This window comes from Sorex fumeus, unplaced genomic scaffold, assembly GCF_029834395.1.
Source record: "Sorex fumeus unplaced genomic scaffold, SorFum_2.1 ptg000177l, whole genome shotgun sequence".
Classification (NCBI taxonomy): Eukaryota; Metazoa; Chordata; class Mammalia; order Eulipotyphla; family Soricidae; genus Sorex; species Sorex fumeus.
In genome coordinates, this window is record NW_026606234.1 from 1,452,923 (window position 1) to 1,471,096 (window position 18,174).

The window sequence follows — 18,174 nt, forward strand, 5'->3', positions numbered from 1 at the left end:
GTCCCAGGTGCCCCCACCCCGGGCCGCCAGGACCCCGGCGCGCGGGAGGGCGAGGAACCGAGGGGCTGGGGAAGGGGCAGGGGCGCCAGACGGGGCCGGGTCGGGGCGAGCCGGACCGGCCGCCGCCCGCGGGGTCCGCGCGCCCCCGCCCCCCTCTCCCGGGCAACTTTCCGGGTCGGCCCCGCGGCCGGCGGGCCGGCGGGTCGGCGGCGCTCGGAGGGGCCGCGCGGGGCGGGGCCTCGCGTCCCCCCGCCCCGCGCGCCCCCCGCACTCCCGCGCGCGGCTCCGATTGGCCGCGCGCGCCGGGCCCGCAGCCCCGCACCCGCCGCCCGCGGCCCGCGCACTCGGCGCCCGAGAGGGTCGCGCCGCGCCGGCCGGCTCCGCGCCCGAGGGTCGGCGCCCCGGGCGATGGGTGCGGGCGCCCCGGGGCCGGCCTGCGGCTAGCGCGGCGCCACCATGAGTTTGCGGCGCGAGGACGGCGTGAGCAGCCTGTGCCAGAAGGCGCTGCACATCGTCACCGAGCTCTGCTTCGCCGGCCAGGTGGAGTGGGAGCGCTGCGCCGGCATCTTCCCGCCCGAGCGCGCCGGGCCCGGCGGCACAGGTGAGCGCGCCCGGCCCGACCCGCGCGGGACCCCGCGCCCCGGCCCGGCCCGGCCCGCACCCCACGCGCGCGCCCCAGACGCGCCCCGACCCCGACCCGCGCCGGGACCCCGCTCCAAACGCGCGGCCCGGCCCCGGCCCGCACCTCAACCTGCGCCCGACTCTGCGCCTGGACGCGCGCCCCAGACGCGCCCCGCGCCCCTGCCCCGCGCCCCCCGCTCCTGGCCCTGCGCCCCGGGGAGCGCGGCCACCTGTGGCGGTGCGGGGGTCCCGCGGGCCGCGCAGAGCGGCTCCCACGCACGTGGTGGTCGCGCCGGGCGCGGGGCCCGTGCCGAGCCAGAGGCCGGCCGAGCCCTGCGCCCTGCGGGGTCCCGGCGCCCGGCCGCGCGCGGGCCGAGGCGGAGGTCGCCAGGCAACAGGTGCGGAGCAGCGGCGCCGGCGGCCGGGCGGGGACACGCGGGGACACGGGGACAGACGGCCCGGCGCGGGGTCGCGCGTTTAGACAGACCCGGCCCCGTGGACGCCACAGCCCAGCGCCCCCTGCCCCAGCTGCTGTCGACCTCGGAAGCCGGCGGGGGAGGGGCTGGGCGAGGGCCGGGGTCTGCTGCAGGACATCCGGGGGACAGGGGGCCGCTCCCCACCCCTCAGGCACACACACCCAGGGGTGTCTCCCAAGCCCAGGCTGGCCGGACAGGGACCCCGAGGCAGGAGAGCGTCCAGGGCCTCTGCCCCAGACAGTGGCTCTACCTCCTCGGGATTGTCCCCTGGGAACCTGGCGGTCACATGGGGACTCGGTTTAACCTGAGCAGGGCCCCTGTGGAGGGTCTGGGACCCGGGATGGCCCCGAGTGAGTGTGGGGGCCCGGGCTGTGGGCTGATGGCTGTCCCAGAGACCCCAGCCAGCAGCGCCCCCCGCCTTGTCCTTACCCCTGCCCCTGCCCGGCGCCCGGCCCTCACCCCATGCCCTGCAGCGTGGTTGTGGCCCCTCCCAGCGCCCACCGACCCTGCAGCCTTCCAGCCCTGTGCCCGAGCCCCCAGTCTGTCCCTCGGGCCCCATCTCTGGACAGCGGGTTGAAAGCCGGGACGTTCTGCAGAGGCGAGGTCAGGGCCCTGGGCACCACCACCCAGAGCCCAGGCCACGTCAGGGCCCCCGGGACCAGCTTCTGGGATCCCGCCAGCCTTAGGTCACATGCCCCCCCTCAAGGTTTAGGGAACCAGGGTTTCCTGAATGCAGACCTGAGGGGTGATCGCGGGCCCTGCTAGTTCACCGGCTTGCCACGATTTCTTGTTTAACTTCCGCTTAAGTATTTAAGCTCTAAGTCATCAGGCTTCTAGTTCTGCATTTCCTCCCAGCTTTCATTTGAGACTGAAAATCTGACTACAAAAATCTAAACAAATCCCTGCCTTTCCCTCGTGGGATGGGTGGGGTGTGGCAGACGGTCCCCAGCTGCTTGTCCCGTCGGGTGGGGCGACAGCTACCCTGCTTGACGTGCGCCTGAGCGCCTGGCATGAGGGGCCGGGCGTGGGCCCCTTCGTCTCTCTCCAGAGTGAGTGCTCACTTGGCCGAGTGCCCACCGGGGCTCTGCCTCTCACACTGTGGAGCGCTTGACACAGACAGGGCTTTCCCCGGGCCACCGGGCAGGAGAGGCCAGAGCTGGGGACGAACGAGGCCCCTCTGACCTGGCTTCCTCCGCAGGGCCCCCAGACACTGCCCAGGGCTCAGGTGTCGGCTCCTCTTCCCTCCAGACGTGCGGGGGCTCAGGCCCCCGCCCTCGGTTTCTCTCACCACTCACATCAGCTCTCCCGGGCATGCCTGCCCTGAAATCTGCCTCTCCTCACTTTGTCTCATTGTCCCTCACCTGTGTCCTGTGTTGTTTAGGGTTGTCCCACGGTGTAACTTTGCAGACATGCCGTGGCCGCATCTCGGATCATTCACCGAGGGTTTCTGTGCAGGGCTCCGGCAGGAGGAGGGCATTCCTGTGGTTTGCTTACCGGGGTTTCCAACGGCAGTGATTTGTCTCTCGAAACAGAATCGTGTTCCTCCCGGTCTGCGTTGATTCTGCGGATGGTATTGATGGAACCAGGAGACCGGAGGCTCTTGGAGGGCGGGGGTTCCTTCACTCGCCCGTCGGGGTTGGAAAAGGCCCTGCCAGGAGCCCAGCACAGGCTGACGGTGGAACACAGATGCCCACAGGAGCCCGGGTCCATCCTCGTGATGTGTGGGGCTGGCTGCCGGGAAATGCCTCCCGAGACTCAGTTGTCCGTCTGTCTGTCTGTGCATCCGTCCAGTGCTCCTGTAGGGGAACAGCGCACAAGGCCCTCGCTCCAGGGAATGGGCCTGGGGTGCGTGGCCAGGCGGGGCCCAGGACCCAGTCCAGCCGCAGAGTGGGTCACTTGCGTGTGCTGCTGCCCTAGGGGGGTCTCTCCTCGCGCCCTTCGTAAAGCGATCGTCGGCTCTGAGGGAGGGACGCCTGTCTGTCGGCTTCAGTCACGGTGGGGCGCCCTGGACAGGGGAGGGTTTCTGGGGTGAGGAGACCCAGCACTGCCCCTCCCCGCGGTGAGCTGGAATGTGAAGAGTGATGCTCTAGAAGTTTCTGCCCATGTCGGACGCATCCGCCTGTGCCCTGAGTGCGTGGTCTGGGGTGGCTGCGGCGTCCGGGGGAGACAGTCGGGGACACTCACGCCATCCCCGGGGACACTCACGCCATCCCCGGCTTGTGTGGAATCAGACTGGAGCCGAGGAGTTTCAGCCTGATTATCCTGCAGCAACCTCGTTTCTGCCCTTCCCAGGGACTCCGGGCAGACGCCCAGGGCGGCTCCTGCAGGCGGCTAGGGACAGTCGGTCACCATCTGCCCCTCACAGCGGGTGGCCAGGGCCCCTCCCTGTCCCCTCTGGGCCCCCCTTTCCCCTGCAGGGCCCCTCTCCCGCACGACGTCTCCTCGTGGCCCCTTGCCCGGGCCGGCCCTGGGGAGGGTCTGAAGCAGCCGTGTCACAGGATGAGACAACACGCCGCACAGGAGAAGGAGGATGGGCCGGGTCCGACATCCCTGATGCTCCCCAGACGCTCACCGCACTCCCCGCCAGGCTGGGCCAGACAGGACCAGGAGCCAGACAGGACGGGGCGGGGCGGGGGCAGGAGACCCCTGGGGGCCTCTGACGTGGGTTTGTCGGGGAGTCTCTCGGGGGCTGAGAGGTGAGAGCAGCCCCCTCCCGAGTGGGTTGTCCCCCCAGAGCCGGCCACCAGCTCCCGGGAGCAAGGGTCCCCGAGCCCCTGACCCAGCCCTGCCGTGCGTGCGAGCTGACCCTCCCCACCCGGCGGGCAGAGGGAGCCGGCACCTACTCTCAGCACCACCCAGAGTGTGAGAGTCTAGGCCTGGGGGGGCCACTCGCATCTTTGAGTGGGACAAACCGCCCCCCCCCGCCGGGACTGGCACCTCTGCCCACTTGGCCCACGTGGCTCCAGGCCCTGCCTGGCCCCGTCGTCGCGGCCTGGCTACAGCACCCACTCCCCCCGCCCGTCCCCCTGGGCGGCTCCTCCCTGCACCCCCGTGAGCCCCTGACCCCCCATCCCCTGACCCCATCCCCACCTAGACACGGACGGGCCCTTTGCCCCGAGCACTTCCCGTGCCACCTGCCTCTGCTGGGTGTGCCTGCTCCAGCCGCGATGCCTCCCACAGAGACCCCCATGCCGCTCCCTGGAGCCCGAGCAGGGCCACAGCCACGAGGGGCAGCTGTAGCCCACGGTGTCCACAAGGAAATACACACAACGGACACACACACAGTCACAGACACACGCACAGAGATGCACACAGTCACACGCACACGCAGAGATACATATAGTCACACACAGATACACCGAGACATACAGTCACACACTCACACAGAGATACACACACAGTCAAACACACACACAGAGATACACACACGCACAGAAATACAGAGATACACAGTCACACGCACAAGCACAGAGAAACACAGTCACACACGCACAGAGATACACACTGTCTCACACACACAGTCTCACACGCACAGAGATACACATAGTCACAAGCACACACAGAGATACACACAGATACACACATGCACAGAGATACACAATCACACACGCATATACACCACGCAAATCACACACACACACAGATACACACACGCAGTCACACAGATGCACAGAGATACACACACGCACAGAGATACACACACAGTCACACACGCGCACAGAGATACACACTGAGATTCACACAGAGATACACACACAGTCACACGCAGAGATACACACAGTCACACACGCACAGAGATACACAGTCACACGCACATGCACAGAGATATACACAGTCACACGCATAGTCACACACACACAGAGATACACAGTGAGATACACACAGATTCACACAGAAACACGCACGTGCAGAGACACATATAGTCACACACAGATACATCGAGACATACAGTCACACACTCACGCAGAGATACACATGCAATCAAACATGCAGAGATACACACACAGATACACAGTCACACGCACAGAGGTACACACACACATAGAGATACACAATCACACGTGCACAGTCACACACACACGCAGTCGCATACACAGAGATACACACACGCGCAGAGATTCACACACACACAGAGTTACACAGACACACGCACAGTCACACACACGCAGTCAACATGCACAGAGATACACACACATAGTCACACACACGCACAGAGATACACACGCACAGTCACAACACACAGATACACACACGCGTGCGTGCTCTGTCCACGCAGCGCATCCCCAGAGCCCTAAACAGTGGCAGGAGTGATATCCAGGTCCTCTGCCCAGGGCCTGCAGTACCCATGGGTGAGGCCTTGCTGAGCTGAGATCACTGTGCCTCAGTTTCCCCAGCCGTCACCAGCCCCCCATAGCTGCTGCCCTCGGGCCCACGTGTGCGGGCAGCTGGACAGGCAGCTCCCCTCACCTCCTGAGCCTGTGGTCAGCAGCAAGCGCCCTGGGGACCCTCTTACACGGCCGTCAGGGGTGGACAGCAGCCTTGAGTAGAGGGGCCTCATGGCGAGGGGCTTCTCCGTGCCCGCGGGCGTGTGGCTGTGCCCACCCGCCTGCAGGTGCTGTGGAGAAGGAGCCGCGGCGTCTCACTTGCCTGTGGGTGGACCCGGGCCCCACCGGAGCAGGGGACGGCGGGTCAAGCCCGAGTGAGGGCAGCTTGGAGGGAGAGAAGGTTGCGCCCCTGGAGCAAGGGTGCTGCGGGGGCACAGGCCATCCCGCACACATGCGGCAGGCAGACCATGGTCCCCCAGGCCCCAAATCAGACCCCCGCAGCTCCCCGCTCAGCTCCCCGGGCGGCGTGCAGAGAAGCTTCTCCCGGCTCACGCCCCCCCCCCCCCCCCGTCCCGTCCCGCAGACATCTCCGTCAGCCTGCTGGCCGTGGTGGTCAGCTTCTGCGGGCTGTCCCTGCTGCTGGTCTCCCTGTTCGTCTTCTGGAAGCTGTGCTGGCCCTGCTGGAGGAGCAAGCCCCTGGCGGCCCCCGCGGGGCCCGTGCCCCCGAGCACACCCACCGAGGCGCCGGACCCGGAGGAGGAGAAGAAGGAGGCCCCCGAGGAGGCGGGGGCGGTGGAGCCGAGGGCGCCCGAGCCGGCCATCAAGATCAGCCACACGTCCCCCGACATCCCGGCCGAGGTGCAGACGGCGCTCAAGGAGCACCTGATCCGGCATGCGCGCGTGCAGCGGCAGACCACGGAGCCCACGTCCTCGTCCCGGTGAGCGCGGCCCCGCACATGTGTGAGCGCGTGTGTGGAGGTGCGTGTGTGCGTGTCCGCAGGCCCCTGAGAGGAGGCGCCCCGGGAGAGGAGACGGGCTCAGCCCGGGCGGGTGGTGCAGGACACGGAGGAGCACGAGGGTGAGCAGCCACGGCAACAGCGGCCCCGGCCAGGCGCCTGGGCCATCCCCGTGGCCACGGCGGGGACTCACACCATGGTCGGGGCTGGGGAGCCCAGGCTGTGGTCAGGGCTGGTGGCCTCCGCAGCCGGCTGGCCTGGGAGTTGGGTCCTGCCCACCACGTGTTTCTGGCCGCTGTAGCTTGTCACTCAGCCTGTTTTAGTTTTGGTGGTTTCAGTTGGGTGGAAGCTCAGCCCTGGTCACGTGCCCCCGGCCCTCAGCCACCGTAAGGGAATGTCTCGTCCCACGGCCTGAGATGAGCAAAGGCTTGCCTCTGGACACTTACTCATCGTCACCCACTGCCCTTCAGATGACCTTCCTTAAACTAAGGACTCTGCGATGGTTTTGTGTGGTCAGCCCGTCTCGCTGCTGCCCACAGGCCCCGCAGTGACCAGGCATGACGCCACCAACGTCCCGTTTAGGAGTCTCAGACCTCGGTGCTCGGTGACTCACAGAACATTCCGGGGCCCAAGGAGAGCCCTGAGGCTGCGCACAGGTGGACGGGCCCTGGGGACAAGGACCCAGGTCTGGGCTGCAGAACTGAGCCCAGAGCTGGCCTCCAGGACAGCGTGTGCCCGGGTGCCCTGCGCCAGTGGGGGCCGAATGGAACAGAAAAGCTTCTCTCGATCCCAGGAAGCGTCTGGGGATCACACGTGTTCCAGAGGAAGGCAGCTCATGCGTGTCCCAGGGGAAGGTGGATAATACATGACTCAGAGAGGAAAGCAGATGACACATGTCTCAGAGGAAAGTGGGTCATGCGTGTCCCAGGGGAAGACGGTGACACGTGTCCCAGAGGGATGTGCGGGCATGGCTGTGTAGGTTGGAGGGGCTTGTGGGGTGGGCTTGACAGATGGGGTGGGCTGGGCATCTTGGACGGGAAGTTTATGTCTCTGGGGCCTTTGGTCTTGCCGGGAGTGTCTGAGCTTGGGCAGGAGCAGGGGGAAGAGCCGGAGCAGAGAGGTGAGGTCAGCTGGCCCAGACACCCAGGAGGAGTCGGGTCCCGAGGGTGCCAACGGCCATCGTGGCCACTGCCGGCCTCAGGTGGCTGGTGCAGGGGCCCCAGGAGACAGTGTGTGGGCAGGGCAGGGGCCGGGTCTGGCCAGGAGCCGGAGGGAGTGAAGGACTCCGGGCCAGTGCCCACAGGGGCAGAGGAATCAGAAAGACTCCCCCTCTGGCCAGTACCCCAGGGCCCCTGCAGCCTCCCCCCTCTGACCGGGAGGGCAGATCCTACCCTACTCGAGGCAGGTGGACAGGACTGTCCCCTGGGCCGACCCTGGGCTGCAGGTGGTCAGCAGACAGACCAGCCCCTTGGGCCGCGGTTGCCGAGTGAGATGGGGTTGCCGTGGCGATGGCTGGCACTGTGGCTCTTCACTCTGCTCTGGGCTCTTGGGGGCCTGCCGTGGCCAGCGTTCTCCTGAGCAGAACGTCCGGCTCCTGCTGGCCAGGGCTTCCCAAAGCTCAGATCCCAGGCAAGGGCGGCGGGCCGGAGTGTTGGCACGTTTGAAGTGGAATATCACGTTCTGGACGCTTCTGAGAAGGGGCTTCGCTCCCTGGGGCTTTGCACGAAAGACTTAAATCGAAAATGGTTGTGCAGAACGGGCACATGATGAAATATCCTAAATCTCTGGGAACACAGACTGTCGGGGGCTCCCGGGAGCCCCGTCGGCACTCGTGGGGACCCCACGGCCTCTGCCGCTCTTCGATGGTCTCCGCCCCGGGACGGCGCTGCCGCTCTGAGCCCGGCCTCAGAGTCTCCCTCCAGAACTGCACTCGTGTGTGAGGATAGCATTTAGCAGGAGCTCAGCCCGACGGTATTGCCGCTGACAGCCGTGCTGCCGCCCGTTTATCGTGAAAAGCCGCAGAGAAGCGGTGTCCCGGGTGGGTGTTGGACAGGCTGGCCCAGCAGTGTCGCTGGCCTCGTTCGCCCAGGGGGCCAGTCCTGGTCGGCAGCCCCTGCCCAGACAGGGCCCAGGGTCCCCGGCTTGTGAGCCGGACAGGCCTGTGTCTGACCCTGTGGGGCTGACCCTCCTGCCGTAGCCTAAGGCCCTTCCAGGGGGGACGTGGGGTGGGGGTGAGTGGCCAGGGTGCGTGGAGCAGCTGGCCCCGGGACCCCTCGGCCTTTGCAGCTGAGGCCGGGAACTGGAGGGTGGGTGGGCACTGCCCCATGGTGAGGACACAGGCCAAGGCTTCGAGGCAGCGGCGACCCACACGGGTTTGATTCAGCCACAGGACATGGGCCTGGTCTTGCCGGACGAAAGGGGTCTGAGAGGAGAAAGGGGGAGGCCCAGCCGGGGCCTGAGGGGAGCGAAACCGTGCAGGGAAGCAGACAGTGCCCAGGGGGAGGAGCCGCCCAGGCCAGCCACTGCCCTTGGCCACGCTGCCATCAGCCCCGCAGGATGGCTGTGCCCGCCACGGATGGCTCTGGGCCGCGGGCAGGGACCATCCAAGCCCTCGGTCCTGGGGGCCGGTACAGCGGGCAGACCCCCACAGTGGTGCGCCCTGGGCCAGGGTCCCCAGCTGAACACACCCAGTGTCTTCCAAGCCAACCCCCAGCAGGGTTTACGGAGTGAGTCCGCGCAGGGGTCAGTGCTGGCCCTGAAGCCAGCAAGCCCAGAGTGAGTGTGCAGACGTGGGGGGGTGGGGCGGGGTCTGTGGGTCTGCAGGGGACGGCCACGGCTTCTGAGATGGGGACACCAGGGGCCATAATGTCAGTGCTGAGGCTTAGGGAAGGGACCGGTGTACCTACAGCCTCTCGGGAGCCACCAGGCTCGAGGACAAGGTCGTCCAGGAAGGGACCATCCATGCAGCAGGGCCTAGCAGACAGCAGTGTACAGCCAGGCAGCCAGCCTGGAGGCAGCATCTCCAGGCCCTGGCTTGTATCGGACGGTAGGAGGCCCGGCCTGGTGCGAGCAGACGCTGCCTCTCACACCACGGTGATGGTGGGTGCAGTGCCAGGACTCAGCCACGCCCTGCCCAGAGCTAGAACCTTCCACCTCGTGGGCCCAAGTTCCTGCAGCAGACAGACAGAGAGGCGGACGACACCATCCCCCCACAGGCCCTCCCCCCGGCACAAGCTCCCAAGTCGCCCCAGTGCCAGGGATGAGGAGACTCAGTCCTGGTGCTCCCATCTGTGGGACCAGCCGGGAGGTGCCAGCTGAGTGTGGGAGCCCAGCTGAGTCCTGCAGCCCAGGCCAAGGGCTGGGAGTCTGCCAGGCGCCTCGGTGGCCCGTAGTCGGGGCCAGGGAGATCCGTGTCATGTCTCAGGTGGCGTCAGCTTTCCAGGGCCTGAGGGACTCTGGTTCCTGGCGCAGCTCTGTGTGCGTGTGCGTTACAGGTTGGCGATTCCCCCGGACCCGGGGTGGGGGGAGCTCTCTGCGGAGCACAGCACACCAGGCACCGGGCTAATGATCCTGTGTCTGTGTGTGTGTGTGTTTCTTGCACGTGAGTGCCCTGTCTGTACACACAAGTGCATGTATGTTGTGTATGCATGGATGTGTTGTACTGTGTGTGCACATGTGTGTATATTGCACATCTGCACCGTGTGTACATGTGTACGTGTGCCACAATGTGCATGCCTTGTGCACATGTATATGCACGCGTATCCGTGTGTGCATGTGTCTGTGTTCATGTGTATGCCTGTGTGCATACCTATGCACGCATATACATGTGTGCCATCATGCACATGTGTCCATGTCTGCATGCATGTGTGTGCACATGTATGCACGTGTGCCATTGCACACGTGTACGTGCATGCATGTGTGTACACGTGTGTGCCATTGTACACATGTGTACGTGTCTGCGTGCATGTATGCGTGTACACGCGTGTCATTGTACACGTGTGTACACGTCTGCATGGACACGTATGTGCGTGCGCACGTGCACACGTGTGCCATTGTACACGTGTGTACATGTCTGCACGCACATGTATGGATGTGTGTGTGCGCGTGTGTCTTGTGCGCGCGTGTGCGTGTGAGCCTTGTGTGCGCGCATGCGTGTGTACATGTGCGCGTGTCTGTTCCCGCGCAGCCACAACTCTTTCAGGCGGCACCTGCCCCGGCAGATGCAGGTGTGCAGCGTGGACCTCAGCTCGGGCACAGAGCCGGCGCCGCTGCAGCGCGGGGAGACCACCACGAGCATCGGCAGGATCAAGCCCGAGCTGTACAAGCAGAAGTCGGTGGACTCGGAGGGCCCGGGGCTGGGCGCGGCCGAGACGTGCGGGAAGCTCCACTTCGCGCTGCGGTACGACTACGAGGGCCAGCTGCTGCTCGTGCGCGTGATCCAGGCGCTGGACCTGCCGGCCAAGGACCTCGCGGGCACGTCCGACCCCTACGTGAAGATGTACCTGCTGCCCGACAGGAAGAGGAAGTTCCAGACGCGCGTGCACAGGAAGACCCTGAACCCGCAGTTCGACGAGACCTTCCGGTTCCCCGTGGCCTACGGGCAGCTGAGCCAGCGGAAGCTGCACTTCAGCGTCTACGACTTCGACCGCTTCTCCCGGCACGACATGATCGGGGAGGTGGTGCTCGAGAACCTGTTCGAGGCCTCGGACCTGTCCCGGGAGGCCTCGGTGTGGAAGGACATCCACGGGGCGACCACGGTGAGCCGGGCCGGCGGGGAGGCGGGGCCGCCGAGGACGCGCCTCAGCGCTGCTGGGGAAAGTTCTAGGGCAGGTGGAGAACCGGCCGCCACCCTCGGGGGCCCCAGACACGCAGTTCCCTGCTCCGGGGCTGAGCGATGCGCCGTGGTTGGCAGCAGACTCTGTTCTGGTTTTCAGAAGTGTCTGTTCTGGCCAGAGACAGCAGGTGGGCCCTGGCCTTGCTCACAGCCCACCTGGGTGACTGCGATTTCGGGGACCACATAGGGTCCCCAGACCCCGCCAGGCGTGTTTCCCGAGCACAGAGCCAGGAGTGAGCCCTGAGCATCGCCAGGTGTGGCCCAACAAAGACAGCTTTTGAAAACGAGTTCCGTCTACAGTGCTGTCAGTGGCACGTAATTCTGGCACTTTCTGGTTGCATGTTTTAAAATAACTATGCTTTGATTCACTTAGAATTTCACACCATCTCTTTCTCGTTCTTTTGGTGCATGATACTTAAATCTCTGGTCTCGTTCCTAACCACTGGGTACTTGAATTAGTCAGAAATGTTTATTTTTAAACTGCTGTTCTTGGAGCCAGAGAAACAGTGCAGTGAGTAAGGTGCTTGCCCTGCATGACACAGACCCGGATTTAATCCCCGGAACCCGACAGGGTCCCCCAAGACTCACCAGGAGTAAGCCCTGAGCAACTCCAGGTGTGGCCTCCCACAAAACCAATACCTGTTATTTTTCCCTTTTTTTTTTTTCCGCGTAAGCCTGGGATCTTTGACTCAACATACGTTGCCAGGGTAGAATCGGAGAAGTGGTGGGGTTGGAGACAGGCCACGCAGGTTGCAGGCCTGAGCCTCAGAGGTTTGCTTTCTAAGCAGAAGCGTTGATGCTTTTTAAGTGGAAGTGTTGATGTTTTAGCCTCCGAGTGCCTTGATCTATGAGCTTGAGGTTTGCAGGTCTGAAGCAGAGATTATTCCAAGATGGGGAGACTGTTCCAGTGTCCCGGGGCCATCTGCCTCGCTCCTCCGGGCCGGCCACTTCCCGAGCCTCCGCGTGTCGCAGGACATGCCCGTGTCCTGGCTTCTCACCACTGGTGGGCCGGCACACTGTTTGCACGGGCTCATGCCGCAGACCAGGTGAGGTCTAGCCCTGCAGTGTAGACAGGTGAGCCCGCTAGCATGGACAAGAAGGCCCACCACGTAGGTGGGGTGTGCCCGCCAGTGTAGACGAGGGGATGTGGCAGGATTGGGTGACTGAGGCCGTCCCTCTCTCCTCTCCAAGCTTTAGGAAACAATCGCCCCATCCCTCCTGCTCCCCGGCCCCCAGCACCGGCCCGGACGCCTCCCCACCAGAGTGCATGTCTGCACACACATACACACACCAGAGGGCACAAACAATGCGGGTTCCCCGGGGCTGCGGGTTCCTGCCTCTGCAGCTGGTGCCCTTGGCTCTCCTGCAGACTAATGTGCTGTGTGCTAGCAAGTGCCAACACGTGGCCAGATGTCGAACGGGAAAAGTCGGCACTGACTGCCCAGAACCCTCCTGGCTGAAGCAAAAGCCATTCGCTCAAGGCGTCCCACAGAGGGATGGATATTCCATCAGCCGCCAGCGGGTCCTGAGTGGGAGCGAGTGATAAGGGGGACGGTCTTTGGGATACTCTGCTGAGGATTTCGTCCCAGCAGGGCCTCCAGTGGAATCCTGACTCTCCCCAAGGAGAGCAGGGGTGCCCGGACGGCACCTGGCCCAGGAGAGCTTCTCCCGGCCAACAGGAGACAGGGACTAATGCCGTGTGCCTCGACGGCCAGGCTGGAGCATGAGTCGGCAGGTTTAGCTCCCTGGGCTTTCCGGTGTGGGGGCTCCAAGGGGTCTTCATGAAACCCAGGGCCCCCTCCTGGCGACTTTAGGCCACCCAGAGTAAGGGAAGCCACGGGAGCCCTCCCACGCCCCAGGGAGCACAGCACCAGGGCCCCTGCCCCAGGCTAGCCTGAAGGGTGGATTCCTCTGCATACTACTCAAGTTTCTGTAGCCGTGAAGTCTTTCTGTCTCCGGATGTCTCTGAGTCATTGGTGTGCAGCCGTCCCCGTGTTCACTGGGCCCGTTTCAAAGTTGGTCTCACTGACTCGGGCAGAGCGACAGCCCGGGCAGGGGCACCCGCTGGTCTCACAGGAGGGGAAAGGCACCCAGCTGTGTCCTCAGCAAAGACCCGGTGCCTGCCTCCTCACTGGCATCTGGCCACCAGCTCTGGCCCTCGTCCAGCCGACAGCCACACATAGCGTTAAGTGGGGCGTCCGGGAAGCTCAGCAAGACGGTCTGAAAAGTCGTGGTCGAGAAGTTGGCGGCCACATTACCGCGTCTGGTCGTTCCGCTGGGCTTGTTAGGAAGCAAAGTGGGCGCCAATGCCCCGAACACAGGAGAGAGGCAGGAGGATGGGAACTGGCCGGAACGAGAGGACAGGCAGCAGAGAGGAAGCGTCCACACTGGCCTCCCTAACCCGGCATGCCTGCACGACCTCCGATTTGAAGTCCTCAATTTCTCTCTGTTTGTGACGCTGGGGCTCCCCCCTAAATTGTGGCACCTTGTGCATGAGACAGAGACAGGGGGTAGAGGAAAGGAGCCACGGGAAGTGGCCACGTGGGGGGGAGCATGTGGTGGAGTGCGGCGTGGCAGGAAGCTCGTGGCGGGAAGTGGGTGGCAGCTTCACGGCTCTGGTGGGGAACAGCATGGAGGTGACGCCCGTCACTGTGACCCTCCTCTCCCAGCCCCCACCCGTGTCCCCCAGTGCACACAGGGACAGGCACCACCAGAGCCACTGTCCGAGTCCCCTGCTGCGTGGGCCCGGACAGCCACTTTCCTGCACCCCGGCAAAGAGACGGCAGGGCCCGGCCAGCTGCACAAGTGCTGTTGGCACTTCCCTCGCCCAGCTGAGGCCAGCTGGGAGCTGTGGGCGTCCACCCAAACTTGGGACACAGCACAATGGTCATCACACGTGGCAGGCGGCCAGACCTGCTTTTGAGCCCCACGTGGACGGCAGAATGCACACAGGGCTGGCGGGGCCTGAGGCCACAGGTCTGGGGGGCAGTCAGGTGAGTGTGGGGCCACTCCGTGCCTGTCCCTGCAGGAGAGCGTGGACCTGGGGGAGATCATGTTCTCCCTGTGCTACCTGCCCACGGCGGGCCGCATGACACTGACCGTCATCAAGTGCCGGAACCTGAAGGCCATGGACATCACGGGCGCCTCAGGTACGGGGGAGGGCCGGCCCACACCCCATCTCCCAGCCACCTCCCTGAAGTTCCACGGCAGCCCGAGGGCGTGGCCCCAGGTGTGGCTGACCCCGCGGTGCTGCCCCCAGACCCCTACGTGAAGGTGTCGCTGATGTGTGAGGGCCGGCGGCTGAAGAAGAGGAAGACCACGACCAAGCGCAACACGCTGAACCCCGTGTACAACGAGGCCATCGTCTTCGACATCCCCCCGGAGAGCGTGGACCAGGTCAGCCTCGCCATCGCCGTGATGGACTACGACAGGTACGCGCCTCCGGACGGGCCCAGCCCAGGGCGGCCTCCTCGGTTCCTCTCCAGGCGTGGCACAGGGCACCCCCGGGGCCAGTCCCTGACGCACACGGCCGAGTTCCAGCCCCGGGTGCCCGGCCCTGGGTGGCGCCTCTGGCAGTGCCAGCGGGTCCTGGGGAGCTGCCCAGCAAGTGCCGTGCACTCCAGGCCGGGGTGGGCGGGCATGAGGTCTGAGTGCCGCTCACGCCGCCCCCGCCCCACTCTCAGCTGATCTGTGCACCTACTCGCAGGGTTGGCCACAACGAGGTCATCGGCGTGTGCAGGACAGGGCTGGATGCCGAGGGCCTCGGGCGCGACCACTGGAACGAGATGCTGGCATACCACCGCAAGCCCATCACGCACTGGCACCACCTGCAGGAGGTGAGAGGGCACTGTCCCCGCGCGTCCCGTCCCTCCCTGCCTGTCCCTTAAACAGACCCACTTGTGCTGCCCCAACACCACTGCCGCCCTCAGGCCTTGGGGCCTCGATTCCTGCGCACAGGGAACCCCGAGAGCCGAGCTCCAGCACAGCCACTCGCTGCCCTCCCACGGCCCTCTGGGAGCCACGAGCAGAGAGCAGCTTGTCTGCACGGGGGCTGGAGCAGGAGCTCCCACTTGTGCACGGGCCAAGTGCAAGAATCCGTGACCCACATGAGCACAGACCAATGGATCTGTGTCTGCACACATGCCCAGACCACAGATTCAGTGGCCACACATGCAGCGCCCACAGAATCAGTGATCCACATGAGTGCAGACCACGGAATCAGCATGCCCACACATGCACAGACCATGGAGTCAGTGAGCCCACAAATGCACAGACCACGGAATCATTGTGTTCACACATGCACAGACAGACCACGGAATCAACGTGCCCACACATGTGCAGACCACTGAATTATTGTTCCCATAAATGCACAGACCACGGAATCAGTGACCCATGAGTGCAAACCACGGAATCAGTGTGTTCACACATGCACAGACCACGGAATCAACGTGCCCACACATGCACAGAGCATGGAATCAGTGAGCCCACACATGCACAGCCCACGGATCAGTGACCCACATGAGCATAGACCAACAAGTCAGTGTCCACACACATGCCCAGACCAGGGATTCAGTGACCACATGTGCACAGACCACTGAATCGGTGCCTCCACACATGCATAGACCACAGACTCATGCAAGACCACGGGATAGTGTGTTCACACCTGCGTAGATCTTGGTATCAGTTACCCATACGAGTACAGACCACAGGATCGTGTTCCACGTGAGCAGACACCACAGACCAGCCCCCTATGCACAGCCCGCGGATCAGAGCCCCACGTGTGCCTGGGTCACTGGCTCCATTCAGCACTGACCCCCACAGCACCCCACTGGCTGACCAGGGAGGGGCCTCGGGGTGCAGCTGGTGTCTGGGGACACTTGGACTCTTCATCCCGGCAGGAGAGGCAGGAGGAGGAAGGTAGCCGCAGGGTGAAATCCTGAACCGCCTCTGACGGGCCCCGGCTCACAGGGCTAAGTGCTTGGCGGAAGCACCTCCCGCACCCGAAACCTTCTCACTGCGGCCCTAGGGGCGACGGCCGGAAAACCAGCCAGCCAGCCTTCCGGTCACTTGGGAGCCGGGTGAGTCGCTGCAAAGCTGCGACAGAGGCTGACCCGACCGGGTCTCGCTGCTTTGGCGATCTGGAGCAGAGACACCCCCTGCCTCGCTCTCGCCCGTCAGCCAGCCGGGCGTCCCCGTGGCCCAGCCCCGGGTCATTCCACAGGGGGACGACCCCCGGGACACCACTCGGAGCTTGTCTGCGGGAACTGGCTGTTTCAGACACCAGTGTCGGTCGGATAACGTCGGGGCCCGGGGAGGAGGCATCCGCCCGAACTCCCCTCTGCCCCGCACAGCCCCGGCCTCTGTCCTTTGGTGACCCCCATGCAGGGATCTGCCGCCCGGGTCTTGCTGCCCAGCGAGCAGGGCGCCAAGGCCTGTCCGGGGTGTGGACAGCAGGCCTCACCACCTCCCCCTGCTGTGGCTGTGCCCGGGTCACTGAGGGGGTCCCGGGAACGCCTGTCACCATCTTTGGTGATGCAGGCTGGGTACGTGCCCCCGCACTCAGGTGACCGTCTCGTCCCCAGCTCCCAGGACGTGCCTCCAGCTTCGACAGCCAAGGCTCCTGCCCTTCGCCCAGGCCCCTGTCCACGCCCTGACGCCCGCCTCCAGCTAGGAACGCGAGGGTCCATCTGGTCGTGGAAACGCCCCAGACTGAAGCCCCCGCCCTCGTCCACCGCCTGCTTCCGCCGCTCCCCATGCTGTACCGGAACTGGAAGCACCTGGCCCGTACCCCCTGAAGGCGCCTGCTTCCGCCCAGGCCCTTGTCCCCTCCCGAGGGCTGTCACGCAGGTCACACGCTCACAGCAAGAAACCCGCCCAGATGGGTCGGCAGCGGCACAGGTCACAGCCACCCCATGCGGCCTGCGCCGCCGCAGGCTCCACAGGCCAGCAGGACCCAGCTCTGCTCTGTGTGCGTGCCCCCTGGCCCAGGCCCTGCTGGTCACTCAGCAGCTGTCAGAGAACAGGGCAGCGCTGGGAACCCCTTCGGAGCTGGGCTGGGGCGGGGGTCCCCGGGCAGTTTCTCCCTCCCTGTCCCTCGGGTCTCCCCTCCGTCCCCTGGCAGGCCCTGCCTCTTCCCAGAACGTCCCCCTAAGCTGTGACAACGGGTGCGGCCTCCCCCCTTCTGGGGCCGTGCTGGGCCAAGTCTGACTCCGTGATGGCAGACCGTGACAGGGACCCCAAACACAACCCCTCAGTGCTCCTCGAACACGGCTGCTCCCGGGAGGCCTCGGCCCCCAGCTGGTGGGCACACCCTGTGGTTTCTCAGAGAGGACGACCAGCTTTCTCTCCGGCGTAGACGTAGGTCGTGAAGAATTCGACCTTGGCCACCAGCAGACGCCAAGACGGGACGCAGAGCCCCCAGCCGGCACCGCGTATCGGCGAGGCAGAGACCGTTGGAAACTGCGGATGTTCCGGCAGCGCAGGGGACGGGCCTGAGACCAGCCGGGTCGGTGGCCACAGTCGGACGCCGGACAGGAGACTAAGAGCCACGCAACAAAAAAGGCAAGAAGTCCCCCCAGTCCGGAGCGCAGGACCGTCAGAACGAGGTTTCCTCAGCAGCTCAGCTTGTCTCCAGCGTCCGAGAACAAGAGCGAGAGACCGGCCACCTGCCCCTGCTCCTCCAGTCACCGCACGCCGGGTGGGAGCTCGCACCTTCACCCTCAGCCTCCTGAACTGTCTCAGATGTGCGGGTCATCCGAACAACGTGCCCCTGAGTCAGCAGCACGGCGGAGCGAGGACAGGAATTTGGGCGGTGGGTCTGCATTGGCCCCGGGCGCGTCCTCAGCTGCAGAGTGGACACGGGAGCCCACAGGAACTTGGGATCCCAGGGGTGGGAGACGAGATCTCTCCCATGGGAGACAAGATCTCTTCTCAGCACAGGGCCCCTGTGGCTCTATGCACAG

At 64.9% G+C, this 18,174-nt stretch overlaps 1 protein-coding gene across 1 annotated transcript; it reads left to right on the plus strand.

Moving 5' to 3' along the window:
• Positions 1–391: 391 nt before the first annotated feature.
• SYT10 (synaptotagmin 10) lies at positions 392–16,974 on the plus strand. The gene is made up of 7 exons (XM_056107804.1): positions 392–601; positions 6,006–6,360; positions 10,565–11,135; positions 14,241–14,361; positions 14,472–14,643; positions 14,919–15,048; positions 16,795–16,974. The coding sequence occupies exons 1-7, from the start codon at positions 457–459 to the stop codon at positions 16,864–16,866; spliced, it is 1,566 nt and encodes a 521-aa protein (XP_055963779.1). The 5' UTR covers positions 392–456; the 3' UTR covers positions 16,867–16,974.
• Positions 16,975–18,174: the final 1,200 nt, after the last annotated feature.

Bases quoted from the DNA above. Each gene is read 5' to 3' on its own strand.
- SYT10 (XM_056107804.1), top strand. From the start codon at position 457: ATGAGTTTGCGGCGCGAGGACGGCGTGAGCAGCCTGTGCCAGAAGGCG. The intron at 602-6,005 runs GTGAGCGCGCCC...CCCGTCCCGCAG, and splicing joins CGCCGGGCCCGGCGGCACAG to ACATCTCCGTCAGCCTGCTG. The intron at 14,362-14,471 runs GTACGGGGGAGG...TGCTGCCCCCAG, and splicing joins GGACATCACGGGCGCCTCAG to ACCCCTACGTGAAGGTGTCG.